This window comes from Osmia bicornis, chromosome 8, assembly GCF_907164935.1.
Source record: "Osmia bicornis bicornis chromosome 8, iOsmBic2.1, whole genome shotgun sequence".
NCBI lineage: Eukaryota > Metazoa > Arthropoda > Insecta > Hymenoptera > Megachilidae > Osmia > Osmia bicornis.
In genome coordinates, this window is record NC_060223.1 from 4,810,211 (window position 1) to 4,829,876 (window position 19,666).

Below are 19,666 nucleotides of genomic sequence, written 5' to 3' on the forward strand. Positions count from 1 at the left end.
TTTCCATCAATATTCCATTTATGTTAAGTCTTATTTATATTCTTTTTTTAATCAGTTAAAGTTCTTCATTTGTAATACCAGATTTTGAACTTTAAACGTAATGTTTTCGAATTTCTTATCATATCCAATAACGAATTGCAAAAAATATTTTCGACAAGCAACACGGGCAAAGAGCAAAGTTTGAGCCTTAAATAAACACTATAATCATGATTAGCACCGAGAATCTAGTGTTGTTTTCCACAGATCGATAAGAGAAGCATTTTTATATCGATAAAAATCTATTATTGTGCCGCGACGTATTAATTTCGAATGTTTTCTTTTTATTAGTACTTCTTGAATTTGAAAATAAATTTCAATCTATCAAAGAGGAATAAAAGTTCGACGGGTATTAGAAGGTAAATAATAAATAAAACACTGAGACATAGGTGTTGATCAACATTTATTTATACTTCACGTTCGTTAAATAGTAAGATTTGCTCGTACAAAAATAGAGCATTCACTCCGAAACATTGGTAAACCTTTGTACAAAATCCATCCGTGAAAATATATTTACAACCTTACAGGGTAATTGCTAGAGGAAATTTTTCTAAAGTTAATTCCAAGTGTCTTCACCGAAGCCTCTTCAACTGATACCAACTTTCGAATCTTCCGAATGAATGTCACGAAGTTCCTGCAATAAGGAGCAACAAAAGAAAGAAAATGGTCACATATATTCGTAACTGCGATTGTAAAGCGTTCACTTGATACTGAAGCAACAGCAACAACAACAACAAAAAGAGGAAGAAAAAGTGCGCGAACGTACGTGTAACATCTGATAGTGGCCTCCTTTCACTTCGTGTTGCTCAGTTTCTTCGCTAGTATGATTCGTTAGAAGCGTTCCGTTTTCCACGTCCAATGGGCCAAAGGTCCATCCACCTTCCCCGTTAAAAAGTAACAATAATTTGTGATACTTGGCGAGGGAAGCCACGCGATGGGTAATCGTCAACAGGGTGATCCCTTTCTTTTTCGCCGTTTCATATATCACACTCTCGGCCTCGAGGCTCACCGCGCTGGTGCATTCGTCCAAAAGCGCGTACTGCGGGGCGTGATAGAACAAACGGGTCATAGCGAGCCTTTGTTTCTCACCGCCCGACAAGGTAGAGTCCCAGTCACCGAAGGCATCGAGTCCTTCGGTTTCCCTCTCAGCCAATCCTCGTAGATCAACCTCTTCCAACAGTTTCAGGAGTTCTTCGTCCGAACACTCCGTTGTCTGCGACTCCGAAGGATATATGATCTGGTCCCGCAGGCAACCGACGGTCATGTAAGGTTTTTGAGGGATGTAAAACAAGGCTGGCCTTCCACTCTGTGCGGAGAAACTGTCACCGGGTCTCACCAGGATGCCTCCATAAACTGGCCACAAACCAGAGATTATGCGAAACAGGGAACTTTTTCCACAGCCGTTAGGGCCAGTGATTAGTATATGGTCACCTGGATTTATCTGAAAGCAAATTGATATTTGATATTTTGTTTCTGCTGTTTTCTTTGTCTCTTATCTCGGGGTACTTACAGTAAGGGTTAAACTAGGTACAATAACTTCACAGTTGGGTGTAACTATTGGCACGTCGATTAAACTTATACTGCCATCTGCACTTTCGCGCACAATTCCTGTTGAAGCATACGTATTAGTATTTAACGAAGCATATCTTTGGATTGTGGCATTATGTATGTTACCTTTTATCACTGGTGCACCATCCTTTAATTCAATTATTTTATCTAAGGCATGGTTTGTTGTACCATTTCCTATTCTCATCGGGCTATTAACAATATTTCTTCTATATTTACATAATGCAGCATCCTTAAACACATCTAGCATTTCACTAACTCTGGCTGCGTACCCTGCTAGTGCTACTAATTCCTATAACAAATAGAGTTGTATATGTATATATTATGTTATTTATTGGAATTTTCTATACTATTGTAAATCTTACTTTATAAGATGACATAAGCCTTTCTACAGCATCTGCCCCGGAACTAAGAAGATTTTTGGAAGTTGTTAGATATCCGGTTCTCTCGCTAACGCCACCTAGTTATTAACAATTTTATTAATACTTGATTTTTATGAAATTAATTTATATTAACATTTACACACCGTCACCATTATCTATATGTGTACTTCCAGTGGCTGTGTAAAGGAGAGGCAGAGCAATAACTAAGAGTCCAGTGCCAGACCACACGTACTTCATCAGCAGTTGTTCCAGCATCACGTACCATAATTTCAAAGCCAACACTCTTCTTAAATGCGATACAAGAGATCTGTACGCAGTGATCAAGTAACGGTGCTCTGTATAGTGCCCACCATAAAATGCAATTTCTTCTGCATGAGCACTGATACGAGCATGAGCTTCTCTCAATCTACCACGCTTTGATGCTTCTTCGGCCACCAGTTGACCAAACTTAGGTGAAGCTAGACGTAGGATCTGTCCGGTGACAGCAATAACTACGGATGCTAACAGTGGTCCTGTAAGACGATGCGAATGAAATTTAAATGCAGTTAATTATCATACAATTTATATTGCAAATGACCTGTGTCATTTATATAATTCATGAGCGCGCCGATTAACATTACCTTGTATCTTTCTTGCTCCCATTTTAGAAGAAAATGAAATAAGCGCAATGCCCACTAAAGCACAGTCCAACAATGGTTTGGTTAAACTCGAATAAAGATGCGCCACGGAACTCGCCAGTTCAGACAAATCGTCTGTCAGTCTTTGTTCTGCACCTCCAAGTCTATTGTCCAGTGCTGACACTCTATAGTACGTTTGTTGGCTCAAATACATTTTGTAAGCATGCTCCACCAGGCGTCCTCTTTAAAAAACAAACGAGATACTTAAGGCTAGTTGAACGCTCGCTAAAAAATGATGGAGATAGAATATTCAGCGGGTTCAAATACCTAAAGCTAAGAGCCAATCGACCCTCCAGATATCTGATGGCCGAATTGACGAAAGTCGCCGGGAGGGCGATGGCGAACCATCTCGTGAGCATCAAGGAGAACCCGTGAACATCTCTCAGCACGATCCTCTTCACGATCTGACCCTCCAAAGTGGCCACGTAAATCGAGAGGAACGTCCTCGCTAATAGCGTCAGCGTCGCGCATGTTAACAATCCGGCTTCCCGTGTTCTCCATCCGGGCACCATGATCCTCAACAGCGCGATCAGCTGTTTAATGAACTTTCGGTCCAGACCGACGCCAGATTTCCCATCGGTTGCCTCCGATCTCTTGCCGACGGCATTGTCGTCGCGTCGGTTGGAAACCTGAGAAACCTTCTCCGCCTGTTTCCTTCTTTTCTGGTACTGCGTTATGCCGAAACTCACTAACGGATAACCGATTTTCAGGAGGTATAGCGTCGTCGCTACGCCGACCACGCCACGGATCAGCTGTTCGTGTCTGATACCGTATTTCGCGGACGTCTTGTCGATTAGCTTCGAGAACACCGACGACATCCTGCCGGTGGCACACTCTCATCGGGAGTGTACTGGCGATGAGTGGTTCCTCGAACCGTTTAATCAAAAACGGTCGTTCGACGGCGAACTCGTCAACGACAACCGCTCATCGTGTTGTGGCTGGACGTCTCCTCCCGTCTCCTCTCCTCTCGCCAGTCAGCACGCTTATCGCGCGAATCGCTCGGCGAACGCACGAACGAGAGAGAAAAAAAAAAGAACCGAATCCCGCTCCGACGACTACACACGATCCACGTAGACCGGCAACCAGCTGGCGACTGCTCGTTGCGTATCTCGTAGACCACCGCTCCCGTTCTCTTTTGGACCCTCTCCGCGGCAACAAGCAGTCGCGACTGGTTAGCTCGTCTATCGCTGGACTTGGACCCGAGTTTATAAGTTACCCGTTCTCTCGAGGCATCCGTTACGAACGCACATGCTCCTCGACGATTGTCAACGAACTCTTCTCGCCTCCTTTCACGAGGACCGTGGACGTGGTAGCGCGATTGAATTGAAAAATTGTCTAATGACGCAGAGTTGATAATTTTCAACTCGGATAAATCCCCACTAGAGGGCTTGCTTCTCTGTCGTTGATAATTTATGAAGGCAATAGTGTTGATCTATCGCGCCGGCAGACGATGAGTCATTTTGGGATAATATCTACATATCTACATGTCTCATTGTTGGAAGTTTCGGACCGATACATAATTTTTATTTAACGAGGAGACTCGACAGTTCGCAGGAAACTCGAACACGTGGTACGTTTGTGGATCAAAGTGCCGCTATTTAACTGTATTCGCAACCTTCCTCTCGTCTCCTTCGAAGATAAGGCTACACACGTACGCAGATTAATCGCGTTATATTGGTCGTCTCGTGACGCGTCTTCCATATGTATACACAGGCTTCAGATTTTCTTTGTCCTTTCGGTATTCTTATTTCTCCTCTTCCTTTGGTTCTTCTTTCTTTCCGCTCTGTTTACAATGAATTCAACGCGGTTAAGGGACAGCGTCAGTTGGACAGATAATTCTGAAGACTTTTGGCCGACGCTGATTGTTGGCCACTGATTTATTCTTATTTTAGGTACAGTCGGGTTGCACACGGCTCGTGCTCTCTCTGTCCGCCGCTGTTGTGATTGTATAAAACCAGAGGCTGTTGCAATTTGTAATTATAATAAATCATACCCGACCCATGATTATTTATATCTTAGACAAAGAGATTCCATGTTTCTTTTTTACAGTACACATGGATCCTGCGCCGCGCGCAGCGTACAGTGACCCCTGGTGTTCTCACGATTCATCATTGGTGCGTGAAAATTGCCTTATGAATTGAGAAGAAATCATTTAAGTGTTTAACACGTTTTGTTCCACGTGGAGCTTTGTTTTTTGACAAAACGTGGCACGGAACGTGTTAACATGGATTTTAGGACCTTTTTGTTGTCATACCGCGTACGAGTCATCGTGGAAGCATTTAAACGAAAGAAAAAGTGTTTGATACCAGTTCCACGGCCATGGTGATATCTTTAAATGTCCCGAGCGTGGAAGATGCTCGTGTAGCAACCGTCTCTCATGAAATATGGAGAATAGCAAGGTCAGTGCTCTGCTCTGATTCGCGTTACGTGCTTCTCTTTCTTCCTGTTTCTCGAATCATGCTTTTCTGCGATTCCACGTTCCACAGAAGAGCACGACTCCCAATGGGAGACGCGGAAATTGTACATTGGCATTCAGCTGCTGTTATCTACAGTCCATGCTGAAACGTATCCGACGTGACGTAATACACGTCGAGATACGACTAGACTAGACTTTACGCTTTGCTTCTTATTATTTTTCTTCTTTCTCTGTTTTTATCGTTGATCATCTGAATTAATTAAACGATCAAGCTTCGTCTTTATCTGTACCCGAAACTTTCTAGAAGACGGTCATTTTTTTGAAATGGTTATGTTTGATCTAGAATGACTCTTAAATGTAAAGAAACAGCTCGGGCTGCACGGATGTTGCAAGAATTTGAGGAAATGTTTTAAAAAGGTTTAAGGTGTGGGATTAAATAAGATTTCTTGGTGATACGATATTATAAATCTGAAGGGAAATTTGAAATATTATTTAAACTTTTTTTTTTATAATTTATTATCTGATATTAACACGAGGATTAATAGACATCACAAAATATTTCTTTTAAAGGAAATAAAATAACTTTTCCGGAAATAATAATATATACTTACCGAAATTTCCGGGAAATATTTTGTTTCGCATAAAAGCGGACGTGATGCAAGGAAACATTCTAATCAAACATTTTGCAATCTCATGATTCATATAAGGAAAAAAAACTAATTGTCGTTTATTTTCTTGTGATGCACTGTTAATAACCTAAATTAGGTTAGGATATCGTTTGATTAATTTCGTTCCATTCTATTTTGCAACGAGGCTAGAATTAAGTAGCATAGTGAATTGCATAAAAGCGATGTTAAAATGTAGAAACAGCGTCATTGAACGAGCGTGGACAAAGATGGCAAAGTTTGACAGAAAATGAAAGTTATTTCACAGCAGTGAAATGCAAATAAATTTAAAATTATGTATTCAAGGAAGTTGAGAATCAATCTTTTATTCATTTTTAATTGGAAGAATTATTCCTTTCATTATTTGATCTTCAAATTGTTCAATTACTTTTAAATGTTTTTTTGCGTATATAGGAATATAGTAATAGTTAATACATATGTTCATGACACTTCTTTTCAAGTTATTAACACGTGTATAGATATGCAAAATTAAGTCACTGATAAGTTGTGATAAAAATTTGAACTTTGTTCATTTCTAAGCAAGTTAATTTTCCTTTACAATTATTTATCTAATGAACTTCGTGGTAATTTGTTTATTTAAATTACACAATTGTAATTGTACAAATTGGATAAGAATAAATTACACGAACAGTGCCGGATTAAGAGGAAGTCTAAGGGGGGTTACAGTCGGGGCCCCATTTTCTAAGGGGCCCTCTACCAACCCTTTATTATTATTAATAAGAATAAAATTTATAAAAAGCCTTTCTAATAATTCTAAGCTTTTATAAGCTCTTACTTACTATGTCAAATCATATCGAATCAAATCCTTTTTATTGTTTAATTTTATTTAGAATAAATTTCAATTTTTGAACCAAGGGGCCCCTCAAATATTCAGAAAGCCCTGGTCCCCGGAAATTTTAATTAGATTCTGCGCATAAATATGACAATCGTAAGAAATTTGTTGAGCTCGAAAGTGTTCTAGTCATATGAATCACAAAAGGATTCTGTAAGTGGCCACGAAGAGATCAGACAGGACGAGAGGGAAAGCGTACTCCTTTCGGCTTTTACTTTACAACGCGCGACACTGTTTTGCGTTTCGTGCAGAACAGAGAAAGTAAAAGTAACCCATCGTTGGAAGCTGGTTTCTTCCATCATTCGCTTTCGTTCTCTCCGAATGTTTCGCGGCTTTAACGAGCTCCTCCGCCACATTTTCAGACAAAACATTTATGATAGTTTCACTCGAATGTTTAATTTTTTACTACTCCTTGAAAGAAATTCTCCTATGGCACTTTTATAAGTTTGGATTATTTTAAATATCATTCAAATGTTATTTTTTATTTTTTATAAACAGCGCAGTAAAAATTTATTTAGACAAAGTTAATTAATAAATATCATAAAGTACAATTTCTTTTTAAATAAGGAATAAAATAATATTTCATTTGGGTTAGATTTTTATTAAATTTTATTTAATATTTCTTGACAAATTGTTTACAAAAAAAATTACTAAACATTGATGTTACTTAAACGGTGACTATTTTAATGGACATTACACTTATCTTGTATCTTATTAAATATACGAAGAGGAAGTTGCTTGTTAAAGAAGAAAGTTGGAGAAATTGACTTCCTTTTTTTTATTTTTTTAGTTCATTAGTTACGGGGTCTTCCAAGGCCACGTTTATTTTCGTAAATGAAAGCATGTTCTTTTGTTACATAAACCGTGCCGTGTCGAATACATCGAATCAAACAATTCATCTACCGGAAACGGGATGTAACGATGTTCCATGTTTGTTTCGCGTTGTAATTTGAAACGATAAATCAGCATCGTTATGCGAAATTGAAAGCGCCTATTGACTTTGGGTCAATGTTCATGACCTGTATCTTATCAAGTGAAAAGAAAAAGATAAGAATTACATGTGACTTATTTTAATAAATTTGCAATGAAATGTAGTTAGCTTCAATTAATGAAGAGACGTAATTTTACATAAGCAGGGCCGGCCCTGGGGTTAGGCGGATTAGGCGGCTGCCTAGGGCCCCCTAAAGTCCAGGGCCACCCATGGTCCCCCCATAGGTAAATACAAATCTAAATTAGTTATACAAGCTTTAATGTTAATTTTATAAATTTTATTTGAGGAAACTTTTTAAGATGTCATATGTAAAGGGGCCCTTTCTTGGAGCTCGCCTCGGGCCCCCGAAATCTCAGGGCCGGCCCTGTACATAGGTTGAGAACATAACAATTTTTACATAAGGTTAATAAAACTCTCATTAGTAGAGGGATAATTAAAAGAAAAATTTAAAAACGCATAAAAAGGTGTAATGAAAAATTTTTTTGCAAATTTCAATTCATTTCGATTTAAACGTCAATTAAATTTAATTACTCGTATGAATTAATAACAGATTAATGACGAAATTCAAAGTTCATTCTTGAACAATTACTAGCACGTAGAAATGATTTTACGGGTTACAGCAAACGTGAAATGTACTTTTTTTCCAGTGCAGATCTCTCTCAGAAAACGGTGCAAAGTAAACTGTTTAACTGAAAGTCTTAGAAAATCTAGCAATGATTCAGCAGGGTCGTTAGGAATGAACAAAAAAATCAGGGCGTAATACGTAATTGTTGAGGATAATTATTAGGCCTGAACGAGGTTGTGCACTATCGATGGTGCAATTTCTACGTGGTTACTTTCTTTTACATTTTTTTTTTTCTTAAATGGAATTGTGTATAATTGGGTATAAAATACATCAATTGAAGCGTTATTTTATTCTCTATAATAAAGTATTATGTTACTTGGATTGAAAATCGATTAGTTGAAAAGTTAATTTACAAATTTTTTTTTAGGAACTTTGCATTTGAAGCCAAAGTCTGCGCCTTGTTATTCTCTACAAAAAGTGCAAGGGTTCACAATCTTTGATTCCTGACCTCTCTTTTTTTAATGGTAGTTTATTATTTTTTGACTACCTATCACTGCAGTTTTTATAGAATTTAAGTTATCTTTTCCATCCAATTCGTAACATCGTTACGGTATCGTATGCTTATTTGCCATTGCAAACAATTATTTCTTGCAATTTCAGTTTTGATCATATTTAATCATATTATATACAAATTTGCTATTATAATATCAAATAAGCGCGTGTAAATTTATGCTGCCGTAGCGATGTTAATGCGATTACTGGATAATGAACATAATTTAAATTCTGTATAAAGTTCAGCGTATGTAATGAATTATTAATAAATTAATAAACAATACGTAAACAAAAAGAACGAAACTGTCATTAGAAAAGAAAAAACGTTAGAAACCAAGGATTCGAACCGTGGACCTCTAGATTGTGATTTACTGTGACTTATACATATACCACTAAAATAAAAATAAAATAAATCTTTTAAAATGGAATATCACTTCGGTAATATAATTTAAAATTAGATCGATCGATTGTGCTAAAAGTACCCGCAGTTAAAGGGTTAATAACTGAGCGTAACACTTAGTGGCCTCTCCCTAAAATATTTTTTGAACTAATCAATTTTTTATCCAAATACCATAATACTTTATTAAAGAGAATAAAAAGACGTTTCGATTGATATATAGCAAAGCTCACAATTCCACTTCACAAAATTTTATCGGTATAACACCTTATGATACGAAATGGCCTATAGATCAATGTGAACTCTCATTTATGACTTTGGTCCTTTCTCTGACACTTTTATTTTATCCCCCCAACGAGGCACGTGTCAAGTGAAAACCATCAGTCTGTACACTTTAAATCTCTCCAGCCTGAAATTTCTCAATAATCAATCGGCTACCAGATTGCTAGTTTTCAGTTATCGAACCCGTGATTTTCTCTTTTCCTCGATGGTTTGGAAATTTTTAACGAGCAACACCGTTCCCTTTCAAGTATGTCGAATTGCAAAAGCCAAAGGAATCGTACGATATTTTTATGCAACCATTTCCAGCACGTTAGATTTCGTAGAAAGGCGAGCGTTTAGATACAATCGTACCAGTCATCAAATTTGTAATCTTGAAACAGGAACATATCAGGATATAGGAATATAAAAAGATACTTTTAAGAATTTCTTGTAGATCTTGCCTTAGATATTTTTATTAATTTTCATAAATTTTAAATAATGATTGTTTGAAAATGATAAAACAATTCTAAGTTTATAAAATCAAGAATTACATGTTGATAGAAATTAAAATGTTTCACGGATGAAGTGTTCGAAACACGTTTACGATGAATGTAGAATTACAAGATCAAACGTTTCCCGAAGAGATTGATTAACTAAAAATGTTAATTCCCTGAGAAGACAGTCAGATTGCAATCTTCTCACGTTGAGAAAACAGTGTGGTCGTTGGCCAAACCTGGAAACCTTGATGACACGATGGTCATTTATTACCTGATTATCCTTGCGAAAGATACTTGTCAACGGTCCTTTTATAATTTCTGAAAGAATAAGTTTGATTTTTATCACTCCAATTGAAAAGGTCGATAAAGGGTAATTAATCATGTTTTTTATCAGATCGTTTCTAGAAATATATGTACATTTTAGAGGGCATCGAAAACTATTACATAACAACGCGTTTATTAATGTATTTTTAGTGGTCTTAATGGACACGAACGCCGTGACCCTATGCAAAATTAATTACATTACGTACGTACAATATCTTGGGTGAAATATGACGCAAACGTTGAAGGAAAAAAGAGTTTATATAAACTTTCTAAATGTAGAAGCGTGTTGTTAATTTTGAGCTTGTTTTCCCCGGGATAATATTGTAGACTTAATTTGTTTTCATCATTAGGAATAATTGGAATGATTCATGGAATGGTACGAAGGTGTGAAATTAGTCAGCGAGAATCTGAGTCAGATTTAATGGAATCGTGTGAATGACGATATACAGTCGTTCAAGAAAATATTTGAAATTTGTGAAATAGTATTCTGATGTTGGAATTTACGAGCATTAGAATATTAGAATGTTGGAATTTTTGAAGCATTAGAATATTAGAATCTTGTAATTTTGAGGCATTAGAATATTAGAATATTGGAATTTTTGAGTATTGCAGTTATGGATATTAGAATATTAGAATATTGCAATTTTCGAGCATTAGAATATTAGAATCTTGAGGCATTAGAATATTAGAATATTGCAATTTTGAAACATTAGAGTATTAGAACCTTGTAATTTTGAGGCATTAGAATATTAGAATATTGTAATTTTCGAGCATTAGAATATTAAACTTTTGCAATTTTGCAGCATTAGAATGTTAAAATATATGAATTTTTGAGAATTGTAGTTTTGGATATTAGAATATTGCAATTGTTGAGTATTAGAACATTAGAATATTACAATTTTTAAGTATTAGAATATTAGAATACTGTAATTTTGGGGTATTAAAGCATTAGAATATTGCAATATTCGAGCATTAAAACATTAGAACATTGCAATTTTCGAGTATTAGAAAAATTTCTAATTCCTCTTACACGTGAATACTTTCATTCACTGATGTACTAATTACTATTTATCTATCATAGTACATAAACTATTAAATACCTCATAAACATCTTCCAATCATCATCCTAATTCACTGTTCCCAATCATCATCATCTCTGATGTCTTCAATTTCAATACATAGGGGAACCAGTTTGCCCAACCATCGAACGATTATCAGCCACTTCGTTAAACCTCGACGATATCTTATCAGAAATCCTATCTGATATTGATTTATTTTCAAATTTCAAGGCACTTTGTGGATACGAAGGCAACGCCTCCAAAATACGAGGTGGATGTTTCTTCACCGTTTGGTTGTGAAAGGAACTTTTGTTGAGCGAATTTTCTTCTGCCATCCAACCAGGACGACTAGTTCTACCGGTTGGTAGATTTTGGCTAGGTTTGTAATTATCCATTTCGCCAATTACCGGTGTGCTTGTTTGCAGATTTAAAGCGTTCAATTGGAGATGACCAGCACCGATTGGTATGCAATCTTCAGAACCACCTGACTTACTGATGCGATTATTTAGCTCTGCAAGGTGATTATGTCATTTTTCTATTATCTTAGATGTCGTGTTACACAGAGTAGGATATTATTTTAAATAATTTTCTGACAGAAATTTCGTCTAAAGCAATGATATCGAAGAATAAGAAAATAAAAATAAAAATTCAATTAGTTGTTTGAAACTAACAGGAAAAATCAAATTTTATTTAACTATGTATATTAATTCATAATGATTTATAAAATTTTAAGCAAGACTTAATTTTTATTTATATTATACTAATATTTGAAATAAAAACTTTATTTCTTTAAATTGAATATTATTCGCTATCTTCAAATAATTTTCATTCTTTGAAAATATGTATCAGAAGATTATTTAAAATAATCTACTCTTCAAAATTTTATGTCACAATTTTCTAATTAATTATATCAACAAATGATCAAAACCAAATATACCTAAACTTACCGAAAGTCTTTGCTTGCCTAACATGAGCCAATAACTTGTCAATTCTACTCCGCCGGAAGTACGTGTCCACAATGTCCAATTTCTTGGTATCCTCCTGCTCGCTGCTTTCCTCGTTATCAGCCTCATTCCCAATCTCATCCTCGTTATCCTTACTATTGTTATTAAGATCAGGCTTGGAAGGCACAATGGTATAAGGCGTATTATCCTTTGGTACCAAGGAAGGTGGCGGAAGCGGTATGTGCGGGGAGACATCCGGTAACCTCCAACGTCCCAATTCGTCACACCAGGTTGCAGCTGCTCTAACAGCAGCGACGTCGCGCAATGGACAACCCGGTCGAAGATGAGGAACCATCGAGTCGCATATTTGCGAGGTGAGTAATTCTCTTCGTAAAAGATCGCGTCGTTCAGCGTCCCAGGAAGCTTGGAGATCGGCGGCTTCCGCTTCCAGTTGCTTCACACGCTTCGCCATCCGCTTCAAAGCGTCCTCCGTTGACCTGGAAGAGAACATAAATTCATTTAACACGGTGCAGGAAGAAATTCTTTCTACATCACCAATTTCAAAAATTCTTCTGCAATATATGGTAAAAGTTGGGTAAGTACCCGGGCAGATCCATTGGATAATCATCCCCAGCACTCAGGGAAATTCCCCTTGAAAAACTGGGAAGCTGGAGCAGTGAATAGTTTAATCTGATCTGAACTGGAATATTGAAGGCATTTTTTGATTTTTGATTTTTTTTTAAATGAAACTTTTGCTAATGTAATTGAGCTTCTTCTGATTAAAACGAGACCAAACACTATACTAGTTTGATTTAATTTTAATTAGAAGAAGAGTTTTAATTAGATTCTAATTTTAGAATTAAATTAAATTAGAATTAGATTCTAATTTTAGAATTAAATTAAATTAGAATTAGATTCTAATTTTAGAATTAAATTAAATTAGAATTAGATTCTAATTTTAATTAGAATTTTAATTAGAAAGTTTCATTTAACAGAAATAAAAAATAAGAAGGTTTTATAATTAAATTAATATTGTCTGAGCAATATGTTTTTCTGGGTTCCTCTGATTCTCAGACCTCCCTGTCGTTTTCTAAATTCGGCAACACTCAAACACTTAGTCCCAGCCGAAAAGACACCCCCGTTTCATAACTGCCCGCATTGGTTCCCGATTTCCGGGTAGTTATCCAACATTTACTGTGCAAGACGGACCTAAGTTGCCCATAGACTTGGAAGACACTTCCATTGCCCTCCTGGGCGCTGGACTCCAAAGCCGAAGCAAGAGCTTCAAGTTTCTTCCTCCTCTTCTCTCTTCTTCTTCTCAGTTCCGTGTTCCCTTGTTCCTCTCCGCCGATGGTCAGCTTCTCCAACCTCTTCAGCACCTCTTGCATCGCTGCTTCCCGTTTCTTTCTTCGCCGCTCCTCTCGTTCCAGGTCCTGCTCGTCCATCGAAGGCGGAGGAACAGGCTTGGGGCTGACAGTCTTAATTGCACCAGCTTCGTAATGGATCTTAAGCGCCTCCAGTTCCTCTCGGAGCTTCTGAGCGGATAGATTAGAATCTTCGCATTCTTTCTTCAGCCTCTCGACCTCTTCCGCGTATTCGACCTCTTCCCTCTGCATCCTGGTCTCCTCGTCGTCGGTTTCATCCTTCACGGAGGAGATTATCTCTTTGACGATCGTTTGATCGTTCGATTCGAGCATCTTCTTTAATCGTTGCAATTCTAATTGATACTGTCTTAGCAGAGCGTCCTTCGGGTCCTCGTTGATCACAGGCTTGTTTTTTATGCATCGCGCTCTGGCCGCGTATCGCAGGGTGCTCAGCGTCTCTTCGGCGTCGGCGTCGCTGGGACTTACGCAGGCAATCATCAGGGTTCTCGCGTTGCCGCCCAGACTGTCCCTTAGGAGTCTTGTCAGCTTGCTGTCTCTGAAAATGAATATTTAATTAATTGTTAATGATTTTTTATCTTATTTTTCATCCCCTGTTGGACAGGTATATGGATACCTGATATGAACAACATTGTAATTGGTTTATTTAGCGATTTACAATTTTTGGATTCTATTTTTTATATCTGCTGTTTGTATTTGTTAGTGTAATAAGAATTTAAGTAGGATAATGTATACAGTTGTTAATCTCTATGCATTATAATGAGTTTTTTAAATTTTGGACGGCGGACCAGGGAGAGACTCCCAAAACGGAGAGAGTCACAATTTTAATTGCTAAATCCCACGCTGTTCTTTTAAAAATTATTAAATAATACTTTATAATTAAAATTACAGAAAAGGGTTAATCATTATACAGGAGTCAATAACTGTATACGTTACCCTATCATTTTTTTCTTATTTTTCTAAGTATTCAAAACACCTATTGATCAAGGACATGAAATAAATTTTAAAAAGAATTCTCCAATTGTAGATAAAAATGAAAAATGAAACTTTACCATTTAAATAAAAATTTGTACGAAGTAACAAACTATTGGAGATAATCAATTCTTTATCAATACCTACAATGTTTTTAAGACCATATGTCAGAAAATGTAAATTTACAATGTTTCATCTTTAGCATAATAAATAGTTCCTAAGTATAGATCCTAGACAGCAAAAAGATAATTTTTTAAAATTCCTTTGTAACAATAGTTACAATATTATTTAAATCACGTGTCAATATGTAGTTACACCATTGATCTACAACACTTTGCTCGATAGTACCTATAGGGCACGTGTCTTCCTTGGCCAGCCGCCAAGGCGCTAATTACATTCCCCAGCGCCGAAAGACTCAAATTAATACTGGCTGCTTCTTTCAGACGATCACCGGTGGCCCCGGTCCTCGCTTGCCTCTCGGAACCGGCCAGGTCCACCAGGTGCAATCTACCCCTCTTCACCGTGTTCTCCGTCTTGCTGTCGTCGTTAATAGCCAACGTCTCCAAGGACAATGTAAGTACAGCATGACTTCTCGAACTGGCAGCGTTCATTTTCGTAGCCGCGGCAGCTCTTCTTCTGTCGCCCTGTTCCACCAGACGGGCGCATTCCGCGGCATCCTTAACGGTAACCTCTCTCAAACCACCGGCCACGTAAGTCCCTCGGCTAGGATCCTCCTTCAGGGTCAGAAGGTCGCCGATGCCGTCTTGGAGCAGGTCCCTCAGTCGCTCGTTGTAGATCTCCAGATAACTCAGCAGCGCCAGGTACCTCATCTCCGAGCTGGCCGTCGACGTCGCCTCGAAGATGTGGTCCAAGGTGCGTTCGATGAACCCTCGCATCGTGTGAGACTTTCCGCAGCCCGTTTGACCGTACGCGAACACCGTTCCATTGTAACCGTCGAGAACAGCCTCCACGATCACGGAGCCCACGTTCTCGTACACGGTCTCCGTGCTGGCTTCCGGTCCGATGGCTGCGTCGAACTGGTACACCTTGCCGCTTCCGGTACCACCGGTTGGACCCTCCAGGGTGCAGCATTTCGACGGTGAGTCGATCGTTATTACGTTCTATAAATATGAGGATTAATGAATTTTGAAGATGAAGCACTGTTCACTATTAGGATAAGTTCCATGAGAATAATGCAGTCTGATTGGTCGCGCCCTACTTTTTTTATTTATTAATAGTATTATTGCTTCTTTATTGGCTCTAGAACAAATTTTAGCATTTTCTTTTATAAATTATTCATATTATTTAAATTCGAAATCTTTTATTTTTTTGCATCTACTAATTAAGTTCGTGTAAAACTTAATGGGAAAATCAAGTTAAAAACATTTACGATCCTTCTGCGATCCTAAGTTAAAAACATTTTAGCATTTTCTTTTATAAATAATTCATCTTATTTAAATTCGAAATCTTTTTTTTTGCATCTACTAATTAGGTTCGTGTAAAACTTAATGGGAAAATTAAGTTAAAAACATTTTAGCATTTTCTTTTATAAATCATTCATCTTATTTAAATTCGAAATCTTTTATTTTTTTGCATCTACTAATTAGGCTAGTGTAAAACTTAATTGGGAAAATTAAATTAAAAAATTATTAGCAGTTTCTTCTATAAATCATTCATCTTATTTAAATTTTATTTCTTATTTAAATTTGAAACTCGTGTAAAACTAGGGGGGGGGGGGCAGTCCATGGATGCTTAGTGAGCAATAGATACGGTGAACTCTCGCTATATTGCCAAAACTCTATCAATTGACAATATAGCGAGAGTGTACTGTATTTGCAAAAAGGGTTAAATTTTGAATTGTTTTTAAATATTTTTTTTTAGAGGAATTAAACTTTATCACCTTGAGATACATTCAATTTGAATGGCTTTTTCCACAGTTATTATGATAGTTAATCAATTGCATTCTGAGAAATGTTGTGCAGCGTTGCAATAACATCGAACACATTAGCAAAAACGTGTTCATTATTTGTGGCATCGCTTTACTGATCGTTTATACCTTCTATCGATTCGGTTTCGTAGAAATACTTGAAAGGCTCTGGCAATTCGAAACTTTATTCTTTTTTAACTCCTTTGTAACCTCGGCGTTTTGTAATTTTACGTTTCTTTTTTTTTATGTAAAGCTGAATTACTGCTTGCAATAAAAAATAATGATTTGACGGTTTGACTAGGACACTAGGGTCATTGAAGATCTCATTGAAATATATCTCATATATTATTTTTCACGATATTTATTTTTATTTCTCTTCGTTTATTATTTTCGTTCGTTCGGTTGAAATTGTACAAACACAACGATAATTTCTTATCGCCTCTTTTTAATATTAATGATCATTTCTGCGGTTTTGTAAACACGTTACAAGCAGAAATGATCAATGTCTCGAAAAAATTATTAGAGAGAGGAAACTTTGAAAAGTATTGTCCATTTTTAGCCAGATTTGTCCGTCAGCGTTTCTTCATGAAATGCGATATATCGTGTACCATGAGTCGTCATCAAATTTACTATTCCATAATATATTCATCAGGCAACAAGAAACGTAAGCACGCTAACTGATCGGTGCATACACGGTGCATAGATAGCGGTATCGAACCACACATCGTTTTACCTACGTATGTACATTGTCGTTCACAAGTATTAGCACAATTGTAATTTCATTTTAATTATGTAATAATTTTCCTGAATTGCAGAATTATCATATCTTGGATATTCCAATACTTTGAAAATTGCAATAATTTAAATATCAACAGTTTGATAATTTTAATAACTGTAATATGTAACATTGCAAATTAAGTAAATAATAATTTTCCTGAGTTACTAGATTTTTATATCATGGATATTTGAATACTTGAAAATTGCAATAATTTTAAATATTAATAGTTTAGTAACTTTAGTAATTGTAATATGTAACATTATAAATCATAGCATATTGCAAACAATAATTTTTCTAGGTTACTGAATTTTTATATTCCTCTGTTATTTTATATTTGATTAAGTAGACTTTCATTTCTCATAATTCATTATATTAAGATTAGAATAATAGTTTAATAACCATAATAAATTTAGTAACTTATAATATTAAAATATCCAATGAAATGACTTATGAGCAAACGTGTATATGTACAGTTGCAATAAAATCAGATTTCTCTAGGGAAAGTAAGAATTCTTAAAATATAATAGTAATATTAAAAATAATATAGTTTTCAATTATTAAACATTATACAATTTAGTATATAATTAAAAAGTACGAATAACAATGTAAATATTAATTCAAATTTTCCCGCGCATTTGCCTGTGGTGGTCCGCCACAGGCCTATATAAACGGGGCCTTCTCCCCTCCACCGTCATTCTCTTCGAGAGCGGCTAAGGAGAAGGATGGCAGTCCGGGACATCATTTTTCTCGGGAAAACCTGATTTGATCGCGAGTGTACATTCACATGCTTATCGATGAAACAGAATATATGCCAAATCGATGAAGCTACATATATACGCTACTATACTGCCTTTCCTTTTTTGTTTGTGCTCATGCATGACGACATACCTGGTTGACACAGTGCCACGATGTAGTACACGTGTATATGCGTTCATTTTGAATGTGATTTTACATGGTTGCAATCGTGTGATTTATGAATATAAATAAAAAAGAAAAGAAAATACGTTTATTTATGAAAAGTATTACAGTATTTCTTGAGATTTATTTTGCATTCTTATCATGGGAGGAATTGTGTGTAGGGGTGGAATTAATTAGAACATAGGGGATATATTTTTTAAAGTTCATTATATCTTTGATAATTAAATTTATTGCCTCATAAATATTCAAGAGGCTTATTTTATTCAACGAGTTTTAATCTCAAATGCAATAAACTTAAATACAGTGACTTGCCAAAAATGTCTATTATAGCAAATGAGGATTATTCTGTTATGGAAGTACAATTGTATACGTCGAACTAGAGATAGACAGTTCCAATTCGATAAAAGATTCAGCCTCTAGAACTAGTCTTTAGGAACATTTATAGTCATTCAAGCCTTCAAGGACATGGTAAATTGCTATAAACAGTAATCATCCAAAAATCACTTAATGTCCTTTATAAATATACAAAACTAATCTAAAAATCATTCTCATTAATTTTAGTTAATTATTTAACATAAAATTGGTCCTGATTGTCATGTATCTTCATTTTAACACGTTCGAACCCGCTCGGGTACATCTACCCATAACCGAGAGCTGCTCTCGAGTGCCCCGGGCTCCATGTTAAAAATACTAATTAAATTGTCATCTTCAATAACCATGCAGACATTGGTACAAATTCAATAAATTAAATTGGGGAGATGAAATAATAACATATTTCAAATAAAGAAGCAAGGTACAGTTGAATCCTCAAGGTGACAGATGTGATCCTGAAAAGTCATCCCGCAGGAAAATTGCAACGCCGATGCATGCCAGTCGTGTGTTTTGATATGGTCGCTAGGCTACTACGCGTTCGATATGACGAGTTTTCCGTGCATTCAGGTGGATAAACAAAAGGAGAGAGAAGCGGAAGTGCAGGGTGCTTGCGTGCGAGATCAAGCCAGAGAGCATCGCTTGTCTCGTTCATCGTCCTTCGCCATTGCTCACGTACCCTGCATCCCTGTTGCAGTTCTCGAGCGTTCATCGGCCGACATCTCACGGCCACTTTCACGGACTCGGACATCTGGAAATAAAAGAAATTCGTTTCAGATCTCCAGCTTCCCTTTTTCCCTCTCCTTTCCATTAATTTTTCATTTGGAAAAGTGACCCTTCCAAATGCTAATCCTTTCCAAAATCTTAATCTATTTCAATTTATGGAACTGGATCCTAATTTTTTTTAAGTTCAAAAATTTTTAAATTACTTTAATTTACCACCACTCAACCGACAAAGAGTGATCCTAACGTCCCCTCAAATTAAACTATTCCTTATATTCTGTTCTAATATTAGATTAATTTTTTAAGTAATAAATACATTTTTAATTGGGTAGTAAAAATACCTAAATTCTACATAAAAAATCATATTATTTTACAGATTTATTTAAAAAATGGATGAAAGAATTAAAATAAT

General features: G+C 36.3%; 2 protein-coding genes and 1 long non-coding RNA gene across 3 annotated transcripts; 1 reads left to right on the forward strand and 2 right to left on the reverse strand.

Annotated features, from left to right (window-relative positions):
- Positions 1-422: 422 nt before the first annotated feature.
- On the reverse strand, positions 423-4,484 carry LOC114877082 (ATP-binding cassette sub-family D member). The gene is made up of 8 exons (XM_029189225.2): positions 2,930-4,484; positions 2,606-2,844; positions 2,129-2,497; positions 1,968-2,062; positions 1,711-1,894; positions 1,547-1,644; positions 803-1,477; positions 423-670 (listed from the first exon to the last, which is right to left on the reverse strand). Exons 1-8 carry the CDS (start codon positions 3,478-3,480, stop codon positions 623-625), a joined length of 2,259 nt encoding a protein of 752 aa, XP_029045058.2. The 5' UTR covers positions 3,481-4,484; the 3' UTR covers positions 423-622.
- Positions 4,485-4,784: 300 nt separating this feature from the next.
- LOC123988030 lies at positions 4,785-12,433 on the forward strand. The gene is made up of 4 exons (XR_006829603.1): positions 4,785-5,061; positions 11,473-11,601; positions 11,667-11,759; positions 12,355-12,433. It is a non-coding gene; the product is annotated as an uncharacterized LOC123988030 (long non-coding RNA).
- On the reverse strand, positions 9,825-19,342 carry LOC114877081 (osmotic avoidance abnormal protein 3-like). The gene is made up of 6 exons (XM_029189223.2): positions 19,211-19,342; positions 14,888-15,660; positions 13,395-14,105; positions 12,189-12,682; positions 11,284-11,752; positions 9,825-10,177 (listed from the first exon to the last, which is right to left on the reverse strand). The coding sequence occupies exons 1-5, from the start codon at positions 19,340-19,342 to the stop codon at positions 11,355-11,357; spliced, it is 2,508 nt and encodes an 835-aa protein (XP_029045056.2). The 3' UTR covers positions 9,825-10,177; positions 11,284-11,354.
- Positions 19,343-19,666: the final 324 nt, after the last annotated feature.

Excerpts from the sequence above, each read along its gene's own strand:
- LOC114877081 (XM_029189223.2), bottom strand. The coding sequence starts at position 19,342 with ATGGAAAGGAGAGGGAAAAAGGGAAGCTGGAGATCTGAAACGAATTTC. Across the intron at positions 15,661-19,210 it reads AACTGCAACAGGGATGCAGG|AACGTAATAACGATCGACTC; the intron begins GTACGTGAGCAA and ends TCATATTTATAG. Across the intron at positions 11,753-12,188 it reads TAGGCAAGCAAAGACTTTCG|AGCTAAATAATCGCATCAGT; the intron begins GTAAGTTTAGGT and ends ATCACCTTGCAG.
- LOC114877082 (XM_029189225.2), bottom strand. The coding sequence starts at position 3,480 with ATGTCGTCGGTGTTCTCGAAGCTAATCGACAAGACGTCCGCGAAATAC. Across the intron at positions 2,845-2,929 it reads CGATTGGCTCTTAGCTTTAG|AGGACGCCTGGTGGAGCATG; the intron begins GTATTTGAACCC and ends TGTTTTTTAAAG. Across the intron at positions 1,895-1,967 it reads GGCTTATGTCATCTTATAAA|GAATTAGTAGCACTAGCAGG; the intron begins GTAAGATTTACA and ends TATTTGTTATAG.